Genomic DNA, 18789 nt, shown 5'->3' on the forward strand with positions numbered 1-18789 from the left:
CTTGCTGACTGCAAATCTTGGGCCTTGTCAGCTGCCATAGTTGTGTAAGCCAATCCTTATAATGAATTTCTTTGTATGTGTATGTGTGTGTGCTCATATACACATATACATATATACATACACACACACAGACACACATATGTTCTGTTTCTCTAGAGAACCCTTACTAATAGCTATAGTATAGTACTATAGCTATAGTACTTTTAATAATGATTTTCTACTATCCCCTCTATTAAATCTTTCTGGAACTCCTATTAGGCATATGCTTGACTTCCTCTTTTTATACTTCATATCTCTTAAACTCTCATTCAGCTCTTCTGCCTCTTTCTGTCTTTACTCTATTTTTGGGTGATTTCCTCAAATCTGTCTTCTAATTCCCTCTTCAGTTATATCTAATATGTAGTTGAACTCATCCTTTGAGTTTTTGATTTCAGGGGTTGTTTTTCATTTCTGGAAGTTCTGTGTGGATCTTTTTTCAAATCTCCCAACTCTTTTCTCTCATACTATTCTGGTTTTTTATTATGCCTTTATTCCTTCTCTCTATTTGAATCATCCAAATTCATAGTCTCTTTCAGATGGTTTCTGTCTTTACCCTTTTTTCACCTAGTTAGTTGTGTGCATTGTTAGTGCTCCGTTTTGGTCATTTCCTTCCACAGGTGGTTTCTTACATTTTGTGAGCACCTTTGGTAGAAGTTGTTTTTCCTAGTGGATCCCTCAAGCCCTGGATTGTTAAGCATCCCTAAGGGGCTATCTTGAATACACCTCAGCTCTGACCTAAGAATTTTAATAGGTCTTACTTCAGCCCTAATCTAATTTTTATGTTAATTTATCTCAGTTGGTGCCTGTGCATACAAGCAAAGTAAATTTAGACCCCCATATGCATTTGGCAGAGGTTAGTGTTTTTAGGTCTCCTGAGTGTCATTTTTCCCCACCTAAGACTTCTTCAGACATAAAGCTTCCTGAAACTTCACTAAGACTGGGGCACGGTGGGGGTGCCTGGGTGGCTCAGTGGGTTAAGCCTCTGCCTTCAGCTCAGGTCATGATCTCAGGGTCCTGGGATCCAGCAGCACATTGGGGCTCTCTGCTCAGCAGGGAGCCTGCTTCCTCCTCTCTCTCTGCCTGTGCCTCTGCCTACTTGTGATCTCTGTCTGTCAAATAAATAAATAAAATCTTAAAAAAAAAAAAAAAAAAAAGACTGGGGCACGGTTTTCCCAGTTTCCTTTGTGCAGATGGGGGCGGAGCTTCCAATGTCCGGGCTTTATGTAGGGGGTTCCGTTCCAGCTTCCTCACCTGGCTGGGACTGAAGCCCCATCTCCTTCTTGGTGTGCGGTGGAACCCCAGCCTGCAGCTCTCAGGATCCATAGCTAAGTGTGAAATCCCTGTGTGCTGCTAAGGCACGTCACCTGTACCCTGTTCTGGGTTTGCCTTTTCGTTTCTGACATCTGGGGATTTCTTTACATTTTTCAAATTTGGTGGTAAAATAAAACATTTCTGTTAAAGTTCACCCAGCATCTCTATGTGCCTGTAGTAGGGGGTGGAATGGGAACCTATCTCTATTAGCAGAGTTGGTCCTGTTTCTGGAAGTTGCCAGATCAGAAATAATAATTCTGTGAGGAAGACATTTATTGTTTCCATTGTGTAGATAAGAAAAGTGAGGCTCAGAACGCTTGTTTAAATTGCCAAAGCCTTAAAATTTTAAGTGGGGAAATGGTTTTTTTGTTTTGTTTTGTTTTGTTTTTTTGTCTGCCCACTAATCCCATGTAAGATACCTAGTCATCTCAAAGGTAGCTTGGTACCTCTGGCATCTCTCCATTGTTAGCCTTTATGGGCAATTCTCCCATGGCATTTTGCTGAAGCAAATACTCTGGATAAGATTCCTCCTGCTTCCTAGGTAAGGCTGTTTGGGAGAGAAGAGGAGGAAGTCAAAAGCAAGCTGTGGAAGCTGGGCTGTCTTAAACCTGAGAGCCACTGGTAGGAGCATTTGGCTGGGAGGGGGTAAAATATCTTCCACACCATCCAGAAGCATCCTCAAGTGTGCCTATGCAATAGACAGCGAAGGGGACTTACAAGGCTCCTGCACATTGTTTTTGGCTTGATTCTGGAGGCAGGAGGAAGCCCAGGTCATGGCTGTAAGTTCTGCTGGTAATCTGTAATACCTGTAAGTTCTGCTGGGTTTGGGGGATGTCTCAGCAGAGGCTGGCATACTGTGAGACTTTTCACTTAGCTGCCTAGCCTGGGAGCCCCTCTTTCCCTGTGCTTCTGGCACTGAGGCCCTGAGTGGGTGCACTGCAAAGCTGTGGTGGATTGATGGAGATCGGTTCAGGTCTGAAGAGAAAGGAGGTACTTCAAGTCTGTAGAGTAGAGTGGCCTCAAAGAGACTGGTTGCACAGGTGAGGGGATAGGAGACAGAGAGGCATCCAGAAATTAGCAAGAGCAGGAAACCACTGCCCCCCCATAAGGCAAAGGAGCAGGGTAGGGAGCAGTGACATCAGGGCCCAGGAGCCAGGTGATAAGAAATGTGAATACTAGCAGGCCTGTTTGTGGTAGCAGGAGCCATGGATGATGAGGAGCCAGAGATGCTACCTGAGGCAGATGGGGAAGAGAAGAAACATCCTCATAAACCTACTCCCAGTCTCTGGGTAGTACCTCTCTTTGGCCAAACAGCTGGAAACCAGATGTTCTGGAGCCTGGATTCACAGGCTAAGTGGCTCTACCTTGCTGTGTCACAGAACAGAAAGAGCAGGAGATGGCTAGGGAATAGGTCTGAGAAAAACAGGCCCAGGACTGGCAGGTAGGCAGGCAGGAAGGAAGGAAGGAAGAAAAGGAGAGAAGGAGGAAGGAAGAAAGGAAAGAAAGTAGGGAGGGAGAAGGGGGGAAAAGGAGGAAGGGAGGAAGGGAGCAAAGAAGGAAGAAGAAAAGGAGAGGAGAGAAAAGTCAATATGTAACATATAAGCCATACTAGAATAATTTGATATATCCTTTTGCAATTGAAAAGAGTCTTTAGGATAAAAATTTGCCTTCCTTGCAGATTGTGAGGATTAGTTTAAAAAAAAAAAATGGATGTGATGGGGCACCCGGGTGGCTCAGTGGGTTAAAGCCTTTGCTTTCGGCTCGGGTCGTGATCCCAGGGTCCTGGGATCGGGCCCTATATCGGGCTCTCTGCTCAGCCGGGAGCCTGCTTCCTCCACCTCTCTCTCTGCCTGCCTCTCTGCCTACTTGTGATCTCTGTCTGTCAAATAAATAAAATCTTTTTTAAAATATGGATGTGAGGGCACCTGGGTGGCTCAGTGGGTTAAGCCGCTGCCTTTGGCTCAGGTCATGATCTCAGGGTCCTGGGATCGAGTCCCACATCGGGCTCTCTGCTCAGCAGGGAGCCTGCTTCCCTCTCTCTCTCTGCCTGCCTCTCTGCCTATTTGTGATCTCTCTCTGTCAAATAAATAAATAAAATCTTTAAAAAAAAATGGATGTGAAAATCTTCTGAAAATAGCCAAGTACTGCATACATATGCAATAATCATCATTAATATCATTAGTTCTTTAGAGGGAGGAACTGTATGTAAATAAGAGTGTAAATAGAAACCCTTTACTGAGCATCTATTATGTATGAACACTTTTTGTGGATGTGCATTGAGTATTTCCAGCTGCAAGTCATGATAATGAGCAATGACTTGAACAAAGAGGTATTTTCTGACATATCAAGAATTCCAGGAGCGCCTGGGTGGCTCAGTGGGTTAAGCCACTGCCTTCGGCTCAGGTCATGATCTCAGGGTCTTCGGATCGAGTCCCGCATCGGGCTCTCCGCTGAGCAAGGAGCCTGCTTCCCTCTCTCTCTCTCAATCTCTCCCTGCCTCTCCATCTACTGTCAAATAAATAAATAAAATCTTTAAAAAAAAAAAAAAAAGAATTCCAGAGGTGCTCCTTTGTACTTTCCATCTTGATTACAAGATGACTTCAGTGCATAGCCTTCACCTCCAAGTTCAAGGCAGGAAGCCACTCACCATGAGGGTGAGTAGACAGTTCAGACTCAGCAGTCCTGTTTCATCAGGAAAGCAAAAGCTCCCCCAATAACTCCCAGCCGAGTGTTACCTAAATCTCATTGGCCAGAACCAGGCCTCACGACCACCCCTAACAGCAAGAGAGAGGCAGTGGGAGGTAGTATATGAGAAATGGTTTCTGGATGGCCAATGACAGGATGTGCTGCCTGCATATAGAACACAATACTTGGTGCCTGGGTGGCTTAGTCAGGTCAGAGTCTGCCTTCCACTAGGGCCATGACCCTGGAATCCTGGGATCTAACTCTACCATCCACCGGGCTCCCTGCTCAGCGGGGACTCTGTTTTTTTCCTCTCCTTCTGCCCCTCCTCTTGCTCCTTTTCTCTCTCTCTCACTCTCTCTCAAATAAATAAAATAAAATCTTTAAAAAAATAAAACACAGTACTTGGCAGAGGAAAAGTGCTCAACACATGTTTTATACACCTCTGTGTATGCCTGTCCATCTGTCTTCCTATCTGCGTCTCTGTCTCTATGTGGTTTTATGTGTTCTCCATTTCTCCTAACAATCCTGTGAAGTAAGTTCTGTTACAATGAGAGCTAACACGGCTGGTAATAGGCAGAGCCAGGCCTCCGACCCAGTTCTTTCTGACCTCATTCTGAGGGCTCTTTCCATTGCCATGCCGTGTGCTCCCTCTCACTGACCTGGCCGTTAAGCTCTTGGTGTTGGAGACCTATCAGGCCCAAGTGGGCTTGATGAAAAGAAAAGGCGGAAAGGGATCGGCTCCAAAATAAGTTGGTGCCTAACCCCGGGGCTGTACACAGAGTAACCATGAAGTCACAAGAAGGGTTCCATAATTGCACATGCTACCCCATGCCTCCCCTACGTGCAGCCACTTTGGAACAGTCACACTGGGAGGCTCAGCACTGAAGCCAATGATGCCCCCACTGCCCAGCATTCCTGTGGGACGCCTCTTTGCAAGTCATGAAAAGACCTTCATCATTACTGTCAATTATACCTAGTTTCCTACCCTAAGTCCAGCTGCAGCTCCTCATCTCATTTAGCAGAAGCTCCAAATGACTTATGAGTATTACCAAAAAGTAAAAAATCATTCTCCAATGACAGAATTGTACAATTTAGATACAAAAGTCCAAGTGATCTGCTTCCCAGGCAAATTTTCAAATCGAATTACAGAAATGTTTACAGTAGCTGAAGCACTGTTGCAATAAATATACCCTCCCGGGTTGATATCTCAGAAGAAGACAACTCTGAGTTTGGCTGTGTACTTTCTGCTGTGTTTAAGAAAAATTACTCACGGGAGCCCGGGTGGCTCATGAGGTCCACCTTTGGTTCAGGTCATGATCCCAGGGTCCTGGGATCGAGTCTCACATAGAGCTCCTTGCTCAGTGGGGAGACTGCTTCTCCCTCTGCCTGCTGCTCTCCCTGGTTGGGCTCTGTCTCTGTCAAATAAATAAATAAAATATTTTTTTAATTAATTAATCCAAAGAAAAAGAAAAATTACTCATTTTGAGAGCATTGTGAGAAGATCACTGAACTTGGTAAAGATACCAGTGGGATAATACTTAATGCAGGTCAGGACACTGGGACATGGGCCCACTCATGTACTGGTGAAATTATAAATGGTATCACTTTTTCAGAGTAATTTGGCGTGAAGCATCGAGAGAGTTGACCTAGAAATTCCCTTTCTAGGAATCCTTCTTAGGAAAAGAGTCGAAGAAACAGACAAAGATTTACATATATAGCTATTCATTTTATTTCCAAAATAGTAAAAAGAAGCAACTAACCCAAATGTCCCACAATGGGGAAATGGTCAGGTAAATTGTGGTATATTCATTAAATGAAATAAGCAGTCATTTAAAGTGATATTTTTGAAGAGTAGTCAATGGTGTAGTCAAAGTATGTCCACAATAGAATAGGGTGATAAAATAGGACTAAAACTACGTGCATTATATAGACTAGACCCATTTTTTACTTTCTATATGCTAAAAAAGAAAAAAAAAAGGCTCAAGGTATACCTAAGATACACTCAAAATGTTACCAGTGCTGGAGCACCTGGGTGGCTCAGTTCTTGGGTGTCCAACTCTTGATCTCAGCTCAGGTCTTGATGTCAGGATTGTGGGCTCAAGCCCCACATTGGTTCCACTGGGTGTGGATCCTCCTTAAAAAAAAAAATCGAAGTCACCTATAATTTCATCACCCAGATAAAAGCACTGATAACTTTTTTTTTTTTTAAGTAGATTACATACCCAGTGTGGAGCTCAACATGGGGCTTGAACTCCCAACCCTGAGATTAAGACCTGAGCCGAGACCAGGATCGGACACCCAACCAACTGGGCTACCCAGGTACCCTTAAATTTTCTTCATTATATATAATTTTTGATCACTGTAACTACAAGTACTAATTTTATAATTAGAACAATATGTATAATGAAAATTACTTTTTAAGAAAGAAAAGAAGTGGGTTTTACTAGGAGAGAAGAGATCTGCCCCTGAGGAGCTGATGGTTTAATGGAGGAAATGAGACATGTACACAAATAAATTTATTACAAGGTAGCTAGGGGTATAATGGAGGTTTTACAAAGTGTGGAGGGAAGGATTAGCTCGGCCTGGGAGAGTTGAAGGTTGGTGAAAAGAGGTAACATTTGTACAGGGTCTTGAAGGATGAATAGGAGTTCTCTAGGGCTTTGTAAATTGTTAAGCACTCTGTAAGTGTCAGCTAGTTTTTGGCCGTTATTATTATGGTCAAAGCTTACCTTGTATAAAGCTCTCTTTCTTGTCTCTTTCCCATGCTCCCTGAAGCCCAGGATCCCTGGGACAGGAAGCAACAGCAGTTAAATAGTCACACATCAGTGCTCGAGCAAGTGAACTGAGGTGCATCCAAGTAAGGAACAGATCCAGGACCAGAGGACATAAAATTATCTGGGAGCAGGGCCAGGAAGGTGCTGGTGGGTAAACAGTTCCCCCTTGTTTGCCACCCCATGGAAAGGCTGGCTCTGCTTGTGGCCTCCACCCTGAGTTATGGGACCATCTCCACCTGGGGGATGGTAAAAACCGAGAATGAGCATCACACATCAGCCTATGATTTACATTGGCAGGAAATGGTGTGTCAGGTGCCCTTAAAGCCTCCAGACAGGGTGGAGTGGAAAGGGGGGGATGAAGGTGAAGGGACCAGGAAGGGTGGCAAGAGATGATAAGTTGGTAAGAAATCCTTAGAAGCTCCAAGTTTGGAAAGGATTTGTAAATTATCTCATTTAATCCTGCCAATCCCTTTTCCAACATTCCCTACTGTTGTCATCCCTCTCTGCCTTCAGGGCCCAGCTCAGGGGCCACCTCCTTCTATCACTTCCCACCTGAGTTCCTCTGGGCTGTGCTTCAGGTGTAACTGATTGTTGAGCTTAATGAGAAGAAAAAGTCAGTGCCCGCTGTTCACCCTACATGGTGCTTCTAGTTCCTCGATTGCAATATATGCCCTCCTGTGTTTCCTTTTGTTTGTTTATTCATGCAACTAACATATATTCAACACCTACATTGTGCCAGTCAACGTTCTAGATGTTGTAATAGAGTGGAGAAAAAGACAGCCAAGATCTCCTGTTCTCATGGACCTGTCATTCTAGTGGGGGAGACATAAAATAAACAAAGGAACAAATAAGAAAATATCAGGTCAAGAAGGAGGCAGCTTTGGGAATATCTAAGGGAAGAACTTTCCATACAAAGAAAGCAGCTCTGGGTGCCTGGGTGGCTTAGTCGTTAAGTGTCTGCCTTGGGCTCAGGTCATGATCCCAGGGTGGTGGGTTCTAGCCTGGTATCAGGCTCCCTGCTCTGTGGGAAGCCTGCTTCTCCCTCTCCCACTCCCTCTGCTTATGTTCCCTCTCTGGCTGTCTCTCTCTGTCAAATAAATAAAATCGTTCAAAAAGAAAGAAAGAAGAAAAGGAAGAAAGGAAGGAAGGAAGGAAGGTGCTGATCTAACAGCAAAGGGGGAAACCTTTGCTTACTCTAGGAATAAAAAGAGAGAAACTGGCATTGTGTATAAAATGCTTTCTCTTGCTTCATCTTGCAAATGAAAATCTTTTATCTTTTAGGACTTGGCTCAAGCATCACTTGTTTAGGCAAACATATCCTGACTTCCCCAGGTCAGAGTAACTGTCTCCCTTTCTTCCAATTGTCAGTGAGTACGCTTCTGTCAGCCTACCTGTAACAATTTGCCATTCCTTCCATACTACAGCATTGCTACTCCCCCGTGGACCTCAGTCTTATCAAGGGCAGAAATTCCTATCTAAACTCCTAATGCCTAGCATGGAGCCTGGCACAGAGTCTATAATCAGGAAACATTCATTTGTTCCTCGAATAAATGAGCTCTCACACGGTTCTCTATCAGAACCTCTCTGGCAACACTCAGAATTAACAACCACTTATCGATCAGTGCCAGGCCCTGTGCTGGGGACTTTCATCTCTGCTTTTACAAGGCTCGTGACTACCACAGGCAATAAGTGTTATTATCCTATTTTGTAGTAAAACTCAGAAAATGAAAGTGACTTTTTTTTTTTTAATTTTGTTTATTTGAGAGAGAACACAAGCAGGGGAAGCCACAGGCAGAGGCAGAGGAAGAAGCAGGCTCCCCACCAAGCAGGGACCTTGACATGGGGCTCAATCCCAAGACTCTGAGATCTCGACCTGAGTCAAAGCAGACACTTAACTGATGGAGCCACCCAGGCACCCCCCCAAGTGACTTCTGAGGTGGCTCAGTAATAAGAATCAGAGCTAGAAGTCAAACCCAAGTCCTCTTGGTGCCAAATCCCAAAGCTTCACCTTCTATGTGATGGTCTTACCATGTATTAGTTCATCTGTGGACCTGCCCTCTCTTTTCTTCTAGATAACCATTTCCTTGACACAAGGGTCTGTATTTCACTCCCTTGTACATTCCTCCTGATACCAACACAGTGTTTTGTATTTAGGACCTACTCAGTCCGTGTATCTTAAATCTCCAAGAGGTGGAAAATAATGAATGTATAATGAATGTTTCACCCAAAGTGAACCAGCCTCTAATATCAATTTACAGGACCATAATGAGCTGGAGAGAGTGACATTTCCGAGGGGAGGGGCCCTTCCAGATGCCTCTGTGCCCATCTGGGAGAGCCAAGAGTGCTGTCTCTGTACTCAAGCACTCATTTCTTAGAAATCACACCTTTTGCTCAGTTATACATCTCAGCAGGCAGGCCGGGGTGCAGAGAGGAACATGCCTGGCTTCCACTGAGTTGGGAAAATGAGGTTAGGTTTCGATTCAGATAGTTATTTGTGTTTTCTGGGTCTGCACGGTCAATAAATTTTCAACGAGCAGTGATTCGGTTCCTCATCTTTCACGGCTTTATGGGACTTCAGGGAATGAAAGCATAACATCCTGCTTTCCCATAAGTTCTCTGGCTGCTACCCTGGCACCAATTAAAGACATGTCTATGCAATTAATCAAGACCAATTTGGAAGCCTTCTGGCGCTGCCCTTCTGATGTGCTGCCTGCGGCACATACAGTAGTTCCTCGGCCGCAGCGATGGAGCCAGGCACAGAGGAGCTTTTGATGAACTGGCTGTGCTGGCCCCAAGTGTTAACTATGTCATCTGACATGACTAACGAGGTTCCCAACTTGATCTGTGTGAGTGCGGCAGCCCCGCTGTCTGGAGGAGGCGCCGTTTCCGCAGCCAGCCTGGGAAGAGGCTGCAACATGCTGGGTACACACGCCATCATGTCAGCTGGAGTCCTGGAGGCCTCTAGTGTTGGAGCTGGGAGTCGTCCGTGGGGAAGGGGGTGGGCGCTGTGAGCCAGGCTCTGCACTGGGCACTGGTGGGAGTGTGACCCGATTTAAATTTCGAGCTCAGCGTCTTTGTTGGACAGACGTGGGAGCCAAGACTCAGCAAAGTGTGGGGTTTGGGGCACCTGGGTGTCTCAGTGGGTTAAGCCTCTGCCTTTGGCTCAGGTCATGATCTCAGAGTCCTGGGATTGAGCCCAGCATCAGGCTCTCTGCTCAGCAGGGAGCCTGCTCCCCCACCCCCCACCAATCCCCCACCTGCCTAGTTGTGATCTCTCTCTCTCTCTCTGTGTCAAATAAATAAATAAGATCTTTAAAAAAAAAAAAAAAAAGTGTGGGTTTTGCCAAAGACCTGAGTCTTTGCAGGGGAGTGGGAGTTGGGAATAAAGGAGTAGGTGTGGTCCTTACCCTTGAGGAGCTAAACCCCTAGATAAGCAGATAAACATGCACTTTACTAATGCTTAAGTCATGGATTTCCTTCTGCAAATGTTTATCAGGAGGAGGAGAGCCTCTGTCCTTGTTACTTCTACAATATCAAGAGTGTGATATGGAGTCAACAGATCTGGGTTTGAGTCCCAGCTCAACTTTGAGTTGATGGAATCTTGAGCAAATCACTTTGTTTTTCTGAGTTTGGTTTTTGCGACTGTAGCATTGGGACAAGCCAAATGCTGCCACCCAGCCTACTTCCTAGAGTCCTGGTGAGACCCAGCAGAGCTAATGGATGTGAAAGTATACATAAGTAAGTGTCTCTGCACATGTTAGCTATTATACATATTATCACCCCCTCTCAGGATCCCTGGCCGAAATCTCTGGAATATGGATCCACAGATAGCTTTAATTCTCTTCCTCTTCCTGCCCCTTTCAAAATGCACAGGAGAGAAATGGATATAAAACCAACTGGTCGGGGCGCCTGGATGGCTCAGAGGGTTAAGTCTCTGCCTTCGGCTCAGGTCATGATCTCAGGGTCGTGGGATTGAGCCCTGCATCGGGCTCTCTGCTCAGCAGGGAGTCTGCTTCTCCCTCTCTCCTGCCTACTTGTGATTTCTGTCAAATAAAATCTTAAAAAACAAAAAACAAACAAAAAAAAAACTGGTCATCTGCCTACCATCTCAACAGCTTTCCCAGAGAGCCCAGCCATTGTCATTTAATATCATTCCACACATCGACTGAGTACTTACCATATGCCAGAGGTTGGTCACACTGTGTAAGCAGTCAGAGTTGGATAAGACAAGTTCCTTGGCCATCTTCAGAGGCTCACCATTTAGCGGGAGAAACAGACATGGACATGATTAAGTATAACACACTACAGAAAAATACAATTGCCATAGGAAAGATACAAATCAAGCTCTGTGGGAGCCAGAGAGGGAACAATTCATTCCCCAAAAGGAAATTGGGGAAAGTTTCATCAAGGAAGTGGTATGAAAGGATGGGCACTGTTTGGCTCTGGCAGGAAGCATAAGAAAGGGCACTCCAGACTAAGAGCACAGCACGGGCAAATGCACAAAATTATCAAAGGATTGGTGGTCTAGAGGTCACAGTGAAATCAAGTGAGGTATGGGGTGTGAGCAGGAACAAAAGAAAAATCACTGGGCTCCAGCTCTGAAACCCAGTCATGGATGTTGCTACCTCAACTGCTCTTTTTGCTGGCTGGGGACACCTTGGCCTCTGTCCCTCCATCAGGAAAATCTCATGCTAGCCCTTCCTCCAGCAAGGTGGAACCTAACCCCCAAGCAGGAGAGCCCACTCCAAAGGAACCAGGAACCACAACAACCATCAGAGGCAAAGAGGCTGGGGCTGGAGAGTACTGGTCACAGCTACCCTTCCCAGCTCAGGGGAAAGCTCCACCTGAGATGTAGCAATGACACCAACACCTAGAGCGTGATGGCAAATACCCAAAGCCCCTTGCCATGAGTCACACACTAAGTTGCTCTCCTTCTCTCCTTTGTCCAAAAGAAGCCAGCTCCTTCTTTTAGGAGTGCTGCCAGAAAAATGGCTTAGAAGGCTTGGTATAGCCGTGGGCCCACCCCAGGGACTCATATTTTCTCAGTCTTTGCATCTTCTCTTTCATTTTAAATTGGGTTTTATTGTGCAAACAATATAATAACAACAGAAACCCCCAAAATAGGAGAAAGCGGGAAGAGCGCCCACTCACATGTTATCTGTTTCCATTTCTCTTTGCCTTTTCCTGCAGGTGTCGGTAGTGTAATTTTTTTTTTTTTTGGCTGCTTTCATCATTGATACAATTACATATTCTATTTTTACTGCTCAGCATCGTATCATACATACAGCTTTTTCCATTTTGCTACTTACTGCCAACGCCTGGTGTCCTCACAAGCTTGGTCCATTTTCCCCAAGACTAAAGACAGATACCCGGGGTGTGTAGAAGGAATGCTCTGTTGATAACATCGTCATCATTGACAATGGGCATCAAGGTGCAGAGGAAAAACATAAACTGCTCTGTCATCACATAGACCTAGATTAGAATCTCAGCCCCTTACCTCAAAGCCTAAAGGACTGAGCAGATCACTGCCTCTCTTGGAGCTTCCGGTCCTTGTCTGCAAAACGGGAATGGTATTTAGTACCACCTTACAGGACTGCCATGAGGATGTAATGAAATACCAAAAGGGAAATGCCCAGTGAATGGTAGCTCCCTTCCCCTTTCCCTTGCTGGGGCTGACCTAGGGTCCACTCTGCTTCCACCCTTCCTCTCTTGCCTACATTGGACCTTCGTGCCTCCCCTGGGCCTCCTGGGCTAGTCTATCTAAATTCAGATATACCAAGTCTGCCTATTTTTTTAAATTCCAAATATAATTTTATTAATACTTTATATACAATCTACTAAAAAAAAAAAGACCTTAAAAAGTACAAAACCAGGGGCGCCTGGGTGGCTCAGTGGGTTAAGCTGCTGCCTTCGGCTCAGGTCATGATCTCAGGGTCCTGGGATGGAGTCCCGCATCAGGCTCTCTGCTCGGCAGGGAGCCTGCTTCCCTCTCTCTCTCTCTCTGCCTGCCTCTCCATCTACTTGTGATTTCTCTCTGTCAAATAAATAAATAAATCTTTAAAAAAAAAAAGTACAAAACCAAATTTCACAGAGATTGGATTTAATGTGAGGGGTGTTTTTGACTGTTCATAAACTTCTTCCAGTCAGGAACACAGGAGGATACGGCTACCCGCATGTCAGGTGCACTATTGAGCCTGTTTCTTTTCTTCGTTTTTAATCGTGTCAAGATTGAAAATCCTAGTTACAAATAAGCTACAAATAAGTAGCTATGAATGGTAATAACAACAATATGCTCTTTCTACTTAGCAATGGAAATTCATCTTTAATCTTAATCCAAAATGCTGACAAACTCAATGTCTTATAATAATTCCTTAGTGTGAATGATGAACTGAGCTTCAGTAATTCATTCTCTTCTTCTGGCTCCAAGTTTAACTCACTGATTGATTCCGGGGTCTAAAAAACAAATGGAGCTTTTATCCAAATATTTTCCTTTAATGATTTAAATTTCTCTTCTGGAAAGTAACGATGAATGGTTTGAGACAAAGAAGTGAGATGTATTAATATCTCTAATTTTATTTCTTTTAAGCAATCTTCATTAATGATCTTCCCTTTAATGTGTTGCAACAAAGTTGGGAACGTATAGTAGCTAGGACGATTACTTTTAAGTCTTGCTTGCCACAACAGTAATGTCTTTTGGAATCCTAGAAAACATTCAAGATATTGAAATACATCGTTTTTCCCCTGTACTTTCAAATTTAACTCATTAAGAATGCCAAAAACATCACTTAAATAGGCCAGCTTTGTTATCCAAATGTCATCTTCAAAAATATTTGCCAAATGAGATTGCTTTTCAATGAGAAAAATGTAAATCTTATCCCTGATTTCATATACTTTGCTCAATACTTTTCCTTGAGACAACCAACGAACTTCTGTATGAAACAGTAAGTGGGTATGGTTAATTCCAATCTCTGAACAGAATATTTCAAGAAGTCGACTGTTCAGGGAGCCTCCTTTAATAAAATTAACAATTTTCACTGCATTTTCAATACACCCATTAGACTTGGTGGAATTTTCTTGGACACCAAAACTTCTTGATGAATAAAACAGTAATTCTGAAGAGCCATGTTATGTGTTACTTCTAACAATTTTTCAATAATCCTGCCATGTTTTCCAGTCATATTTGCTGTTCCATCACTTGGAATTCCTTTACAGTTTTTCCAGTTCAGTTTATATTGACCAACAATGCACTTCTCTAATTCACTAAATAAATCTAATCCTTATATGTGTGAATTTAAACTTACACAACAGATCCTCTATAAAATCATCGTCTCACATGTATCTGACGTAAACCAGGAGTATTGGACAACTTGTGATATCGTTGCTCTGGACAAGCTGGATTGCAAAATCGATCCCAGTCTGCAGGCACACAATAAGCATCGCCTCCAAGTGTTTTGCAATCATACAGATTCGATGAGATATCGTATTGTCACTAAGAGCTATGGTTCTTAATTATTAGCTGATTTATCATCAAAAATTGTCCATACCATACCATACATGCTGGAAGAATAATTTTTTCAGCAGCTGTGTGAGTCATTTTTTCTTTTGCTACCCAATAGGCAATCAAATATGATGATAACAAGGCCCTCTCATTGATGGTTGTGGACCAACTAAGAAATGGTGGGGATGATTCTATGCCATTTCTTTCCCTTTGGAAATGGTCTTCTTCATCTTTATCTTCCTCCACTTTCACTATCACTACGCCTTCCATCTCCTGGGTATGCCTGACTCAGTCGGTGTTCAGGTTCAAAGAAGTGGCCTGTTTGATCCAAACAGGGTCTGTCTGCAGGACTATCCTTTTTGTCCTAGGTGTTTTAGGAGACCAGTTTCTGCCGTCATCCGGGGCCCTCACCCGGGCCTGCCTCAAGTCTGCCTGTCTCTTATTTTCTGGTGAATGTACCATCTTTTACCTAAGTATTTTCCTTTGAGAGAAACATTGATTGCTTTCCCATTTTTCACTATATCCAATAATGATGCAATAAATATCGTAATGATATTGATATCTAATGAGACCAATACTGAATATTGGTCTCTTCATCCTTTATCCTTCCTCCTTTAAAAAGTAGTCCCTTAGGAACAATCTCCAGGACCTCACTAGGGTAGAAAATAGAATCATTTTAATGGCTTCTGATATATATTTCCAAATTACCGTTCAGAAGGTTTGCGCCTTTTACTCTGTCACCACCTCGAGGGAGAGGACCAGATGGACTACATTAGAAGCTCTTGGGCTCTTCATAAACTGTTGGTCTTGCTTTATTTTCCATATTTTCTCCCCCAACCTGCCTCCCATACTGCAGCCACACAGGATGACTCACATCCCTCCCCCAAATGATTCTGCCAAGCTTTTGTGCCTTTGTACTTCTTATTATCCTCCATCACCCTTGCTCAAGAATATCCTTTCCTTAATATGCCTTCTCACCATTCGGCTCACCCTTTATGGAACTGGAAGCTTTCACACTATCTGCAAGACCCAGCTTAAATACCCCTTTCTCTCTGAACTAGTTGCAATTCTCCCAAGCAGAGCTAGTCACTCTTATAATATGTGGTGCCTGGAGGGACCTTTGACATCCAAGTGCTCCCCAAGAAGCAGTCCTTCTCTGATCCTAGCTCTATGTCCATCTCTGCGTGATTCTCCTCTCTCTCCACCTCTCTCACTCTCTGCACCAGCAGTTGCCAAGTTATGCCAATCATCACCTAATCGTGATGTTGGAGCCATACATCTCTCATTGCCATCACCATTGGCATTAACAGCTGATAAGGATTCCTGCATCAGTCTCCTAAAAGAAAAAAAAAAGAGTACTATGTACATGGTTCAAAAGTTCTGTTTTCTCTAAGGCTTATAATAAAAAACAGTAGATTCCTGTCCTATGCCTCCCCACACCAAGCCCTGCACCTCAGAGTCAACTAGCCACTTTTACTTCTTCCAGAGTTTGTATTTACTTCCATACTCCAAATAATATACCTTGACTGCTGCTTTGTGATTTTTAAGTTCAGATATTACCTACTGACTTTGAGCAATGGAAGATTTCTCTAACACCACTTCCCTGCCCCATCTTCTGATATAACTGTATCGCCATTTTTGGTTAAATCATCAGATGGTCCTTACCTATTGTGACCAGAAGTATCATTAAAAATATTTGCCCTCTGAGATGCCAGTATTCCCTCCAGGCCTGTTATCTCTCCTAGTGGGGTCAGAGCCTGTTGAGGGAAGGACTGATGTGTGGGAGGTGGGGCAGGCCAGCCACTGGCTAGCAGACTGATATCTCTGGAAAGTTCCCACATAGGGCTGGCTCCCTGGGCCTAGGGAGGTATAGCAAGCAGGGTTGAGGTAAACTTTCTGAAGAAATAAAGGGAGTGCCCAGGAGGGGCTGGAATGCTTACCGGAACAAGCACTGACTGATACAAAGAGAGGCTGGCCTTTCTAGCAGGTTTCGGGAGCCCCTGCTATGTCAGGTATTGTCTCTTTAGTTGCTGGATCCTGGAAAGGTTCAGGGAATTCTAAGATAGAGAGTTAGGGCAATTGGAGCTCTAGCAATGGGGTATTCAGGAAGCATTGGGTAGTTATTATTTACTAACCAGTATAGAAAAATGTCAATAATTCATAAAGTCTAAAATACCTAATATACTCTCTTGATCCTGATTATGGCTATGTAAATATTATTCACAGCCAAGCCATGTAAGGCTTTGTGATTATATTTCCATTTTTGTTAAACTTTAGTTTTCTCTAGAGTTAATAATTGCCTTGCTGTTTTCTTTTGCTTAGTTTCACTGTACTCATTGCTAAATCATCTCCCAAACTCTTTGGTAGAATAATATGATGACCAAGCCATCGAGTAATTTCTTGCTTCCAGCTTTATCCAGGCACTGTGCTAAGCACTGGGGATTCAACTGGGAACAAGACAGACATGGTCCCTACTTTCGCTGAGTTTATAGTCTAGCAAGGGATCAGATATAAATAATTATACTTTTTTTTTTAAGTGTCACAATGGGAGAAGAATGGGTTCTATGGGAACACATAGCAGAAAAATGGATAGAAACTATTCATTCAGACAGCATACATTTACTGAATTTCTCTAACATGACAGGATGTGTTCTAAATGCTGAGAACACAGCATCAAACAACATACAGGGCCCCTGCCTTCCTTGAGCTTAAATTCTATGAGATAAGAGAGATAATAAACATAAAAAATAATTTTTAATAAAAACAAGGACTATAAAATAAACAGGGTGGCTTGAATGGGAATGACTATGGCAGGACATCAGGAAGATTAAGCTATTTTAGGCATATTGGCAAGATCGTGGAAAGTCTTTCTAAGGAGGTAACAACTGACCTGATGTTTGAAGGATGAGAATAGGCAACTGTATGAAAAGTAAGGAAAGGCATGTTCTAGACAGAGGGAACAGTATCTTCAAGATTGGAGGAGGAGCAAGTGCATAGAGTTTCGTAACAGAATTGAAAGTAGTTCCATATGGCTGCGACATACAAGACAGGGGAGAAGTTGCTAGATATAAGTGAATGGATCTAATTTATAGGGAAGGAGCCCTGCCACCTTGAATAATATCATTATTGATAAAAATCCCTTCTATGCAGTTATTTGTCTGTCTTAAGATATATTCCCACCCCCTTTGCTCTCTGTAGTATTATAAGACATATGGACACTTGCAAATTACTTTTTTTAGACTCTCTTGGCAGATGGAAGGCATTGGCAGGAGACTAAAGGGTGTGTGGAAGGAAGAAGCCATTGCTTTGTCCGCTTTTTTACGGTGTCTCCAGCAGCAGCAGCAGCAGCAGCAACAACAAACACAGGCTCTTGGGTTCCTTCTCAGTAGCAGCACCCCTAACAGATCAGTACCTGCTGTGAGCCAGCCCTTACCCAGGGTAGCAGCACCTTCATAATCTTTTTTTCTCTTCTAACTCTTCTAAGCCCTTCCTTCCTTGGACCACTCCCATGTGGTCCATCTCTGAAAACAATTGCCTGGTTTAAATCCCTTTCTTCTTCAAATAATCTAGAGTAGTACTGTCCTATAGAATGTTCTGTGATGACAGAAATGTCCTAATGTGCTGGCCAAGACAGTTTCTACTAACCATATGTGGGTAGTGTGACTGAGGAATTGACTTTTTAATTACATTTAATTTTAATAATTTAATGTAAATAGTCACATATGACTAACGGCTACCATACTGGATAGCACAGATCCATTTAATACCATACTGGATAGCACAAATTAATTTAATTCTTGGGACACTAGCTGATATGTAGTTGCTATGGAAAGTGGTTGTGGGAAACTGACCCTCAAAGAGAGAACCCTGGGATTGTTGTATGATCTGATTGGGCTTGAATTCAGCAATGACTTCATTGCCAGTGGAAAACAGGATACTGCGGGTGCATGGGTGGCTCAGTTGGGTAAGTGTCTGCCTTCGGCTCTGGTGATGATCTCAGTGTCCTGGGATCGAGCCCTGTGTCGGGCTTTCTGCTTAGCGTGGAGCCTGCTTCTCCCTCTGCCTCTGCCTGCTGCTCTGCCTACTTGTGATCTATTTCTCGTTATCAAATAAATAAATAAAGTCTTAAAAAAAAAAAGAGAACAGAATATTGTGTCAGGGAAGAGCCCCCACCTCATGGAAGATGGCAAGGAATAACAGGACTCTAGGTTGGCTTGCCATACTCAATAGGTGTTGAGGGTAAGAAAACTAGATGCAGCAGATTGGAGACAGCTTATTTCATAACACTGCCAACAGCAGGGGCAACAGTGTGGCTCATCTCCTTACCCTCAAGTCCCATGGGGCAATGCAATGGGCCCAGATGGCAGATAGCAATACAATGCAGTTGCACCATAGCTGAGGAACCCTGGGCCAAGGGCTCAGAACCTTTTATAACAAGCAGCCAACAAGCCAGTGTCCTTCCCCTGGGGAGTGAAGAGTTGT

General features: G+C 43.6%; 1 protein-coding gene across 1 annotated transcript in view; it reads left to right on the forward strand.

Moving 5' to 3' along the window:
* The window catches only part of GVQW3 (GVQW motif containing 3), a 29394-nt gene extending 19428 nt beyond the window's left edge, over positions 1-9966 (forward strand). The window contains exon 2 of the mRNA XM_045071326.1: positions 9298-9966. Within this exon, the coding sequence (XP_044927261.1) occupies positions 9298-9581 (284 nt within the window). The 3' untranslated portion in view covers positions 9582-9966. The remainder of the gene's footprint in view (positions 1-9297) is intronic.
* Positions 9967-18789: the final 8823 nt, after the last annotated feature.

Source organism: Mustela putorius, unplaced genomic scaffold, assembly GCF_011764305.1.
Source record: "Mustela putorius furo isolate JIRA1106 unplaced genomic scaffold, ASM1176430v1.1 tig00003987_pilon_pilon_pilon, whole genome shotgun sequence".
NCBI classification, from domain to species: domain Eukaryota; kingdom Metazoa; phylum Chordata; class Mammalia; order Carnivora; family Mustelidae; genus Mustela; species Mustela putorius.